The sequence below is a fragment of the Arachis duranensis genome, chromosome 1 (assembly GCF_000817695.3).
Source record: "Arachis duranensis cultivar V14167 chromosome 1, aradu.V14167.gnm2.J7QH, whole genome shotgun sequence".
NCBI classification, from domain to species: domain Eukaryota; kingdom Viridiplantae; phylum Streptophyta; class Magnoliopsida; order Fabales; family Fabaceae; genus Arachis; species Arachis duranensis.
The window spans coordinates 32,412,369-32,415,818 of record NC_029772.3 but is presented as its reverse complement, the minus strand read 5'-3'; the positions used below and the strand labels follow the sequence as shown (position 1 = coordinate 32,415,818).

Below are 3,450 nucleotides of genomic sequence, written 5' to 3'. Positions count from 1 at the left end.
CGGTCTGAAGTTACTATAGACCGGGCCATCATGATTCATAGCATCATGATTGGAGAAGAAATAAAAGTTCATGAGGTTATAGCCCAAGAACTTTATAAGGTGGCGGACAAGTCCTCTACTTTGACAAGGTTAGCCTTTCCTCATATCATTTGTCACCTCTGTTATTCAGTTGGAGTTGACATAGAGGGAGACATCCTCATTGATGAGGACAAGCCCATCACTAAGAAAAAGATGGAGCAAACAAGAGATCCCACTCATCATGAAATCCCTGAGATGCCTCAAGGGATGCACTTTCCTCCTCAAAATTATTGGGAGCAAATCAACACCTCCCTAGGAGAACTGAGTTCCAACATGGAACAACTAAGGGTGGAGCACCAAGAACATTCCATTCTCCTCCATGAAATTAGAGAAGATCAAAGAGTCATGAGAGAGGAGCAACAAAGGCAAGGAAGAGACATTGAGGAGCTCAAGCACTCCATAAGATCTTCAAAACCCTTGATTATAATTGCCGGTATGAGTACTGCGTTCAACATGAAACTTGTGGTTCGTAGTAAAACACCTATTTTCTTGTTGAGACCTAATATGATCTTCATCGATTTCTCGAGATATTTTCTTACGCAGTTTTGTTATAGCATCTATAATGGCCTCTGGTTTAGGTGGACAGCCTGGCAAATAGACATCCACGGGAATTAGCTTATCAACTCCCCGAACAGTACTATAAGAATCGGTACTGAACATACCCCCTGTAATTGTACAGGCTCCCATAGCAATAACATATTTTGGTTCGGGCATTTGCTCATATAATCTAACTAAAGAAGGAGCCATTTTCATAGTTACTGTGCCCGCTGTTAAAATAAGGTCTGCCTGCCTAGGACTAGATCGCGGTACCAGTCCATAACGATCAAAGTCGAATCGTGATCCTATTAATGAAGCAAATTCAATGAAGCAACAACTGGTACCATAGAGAAGCGGCCATAAACTGGATAGTCTTGACCAATTTGAAAGATCATTTAATGTAGTTGAAATAACTGAATTTTGGGTTGTTCGATCAAGTAAGGGAAACTCAATGGAATTCATAACTGTCTAAATGTTTTTTTTTTATTATCTAAATATTCAAGAATTAAGACCATTCTAATGCCCCTTTTCGCCATGCATAAACTGAACCAACAATTAGGATAAGCACGAAAATTAAAGCTTCTATAAATACGGATATCCCCAATATATCAAAACCTATTGCCCAGGGATAAAGAAAAACCGTCTCAACATCAAAAACAACAAAAACTAGAGCAAACATATAATAACGGATTCGAAATTGTAACCAAGCATCACCCATTGGTTCTATTCCCGATTCATAACTAGAAAGTTTTTCGGGCCCTTTGCTAATCGGGGCTAAAATTCCAGAAATTAGAAATGCCAAAATAGGAATAAGACTGGATATTATTAGAAATGCCCAAAAAATATCATAGTCGTAAAGCAAAAACATAAATGTACTCCTATGAATGTGGAAAATCTAACAGAAACAAATTAGTAGTTGTTATTAGTCGATTGGAATATATGTTATTAGTCGATTGGAATATCGAATTTCTAGAATTCGATTATTTAATCTATTTAGAATTCTATCTAATTTTGAAATTTCATAGCTCGATAAATAATTTGATAAGCCAATGATTTTTTTCCGTGTTTCAGAATACGGTTAACCAACATGTTAACTAATCGATTACGATAAATTGGATCGGATTTTGCGGTTTTTTCTTCTACAGTACCTCGCCGTGACATGAGCGTGAAAGGGATAATCTGTTTTTTTTTATAACTTCTAAGGGCTAAAATGATTTATTTTGGCTTTTTGGCCCCATATTGTAGGGTGGATCTCGAAAGATATGAAAGATCTCCCCCCAAGCCTGGACCAAGTAAATACCAATTCAAAATTGTCGCAATAATTCTATTACCCCAATAATTCTATTACTTCTATTAAATACAATGACTATGAGTTTGTGTATTTTTCTGTGATTTCAGGTATTTTCTGACTGAAATTGAGGGACCTGAGCAAAATTCTGATTCAGAGGCTGAAAAGGACTGCAGATGCTGTTGGATTCTGACCTCCCTACACTCAAAGTGAATTTTCTGGAGCTACAGAAGCCCAATTGGCGCGCTCTCAATGGCGTTGGAAAGTAGACATCCTGGGCTTTCCAGTAATGTATAATAGTCCATACTTTTCCCGAGATTTGATGGCCCAAACTGGCGTTCCAAATCAGCTCAAAACTGTCCGGCGTTAAACGCTGGAAGTGGCACAAGAATGGGAGTTAAACGCCCAAACTGGCACAAAAGCTGGCGTTTAACTCCAAGAAAAGTCTCTACACATGAAAGCTTCAATGCTCAGCCAAGCACACACCAAGTGGGCCCGGAAGTGGATTTTTATGTCATTTACTCATCTCTGTAAATCCTAGGCTACTAGTTCTCTACAAATAGGACCTTTTGCTATTGTATTTTTATCTTTAGATCTTTGAATCTTTTGATCACATTTTGGGGGCTGGCCTCTCGGCCATGCGTAGACCTTGTTCTTATGTATTTTCAACGGTGGAGTTTCTACACACCATAGATTAAAGTGTGGAGCTCTGCTGTACCTCGAGTATTAATGCAATTACTATTGTTCTTCTATTCAATTCAATTTATTCTTGTTCTAAGATATTCATTTGCACCCAAGAACATGATGAATGTGATGGATCCATGACACTCATCATCATTCTCACTTATGAACGTGTGCCTGACAACCACCTCCGTTCTACCTTAGATTGAGTGGATACTCTTGGATTTCTTAACCGGAATCTTCGTGGTATAAGCTAGAATTGATGGCGGCATTCAAGAGAATTCGGAAGGTTTAAACCTTGTCTGTGGTATTCTGAGTAGGATTCAATGATTGAATGACTGTGACGAGCTTCAAACTTTTGAAGGCTGGGCGTTAGTGACAGACGCAAAAGAATCAATGGATTCTATTCCAACCTGATTGAGAACTGACAGATGATTAGCCGTGCCGTGACAGGGTGCGTTGAACATTTTCACTGAGAGGACGGGATTGTAGCCACTGACAACGGTGATGCCCAACATACAGCTTACCATGGAAAGGAGTAAGAAGGATTGGATGAAGACAGTAGGAAAGTAGAGAGACGGAAGGGACAAAGCATCTCCATTCGCTTATCTGAAGTTCTCACCAATGAATTACATAAGTATTTCTATCTTTACTTTATGATTTATTCGTATATCATCCATAACCATTTGAATCTGCCTAACTAAGATTTACAAGGTGACCATAGCTTGCTTCATACCAACAATCTCCGTGGGATCGACCCTTACTCGCGTAAGGTTTATTACTTGGACGACCCAGTACACTTGCTGGTTAGTTGTGCGAAGTTGTGATAAAGAGTTGAGATTACAATTGAGCGTACCATGTTAATG

At 39.0% G+C, this 3,450-nt stretch overlaps 1 protein-coding gene across 1 annotated transcript; it reads right to left on the bottom strand.

The window, feature by feature from the left end:
* Positions 1–486: 486 nt before the first annotated feature.
* LOC127741173 (NAD(P)H-quinone oxidoreductase subunit K, chloroplastic) lies at positions 487–1,223 on the bottom strand. The gene has a single exon (XM_052253115.1). The coding sequence runs from the start codon at positions 1,075–1,077 to the stop codon at positions 487–489; it is 591 nt and encodes a 196-aa protein (XP_052109075.1). The 5' UTR covers positions 1,078–1,223.
* Positions 1,224–3,450: the final 2,227 nt, after the last annotated feature.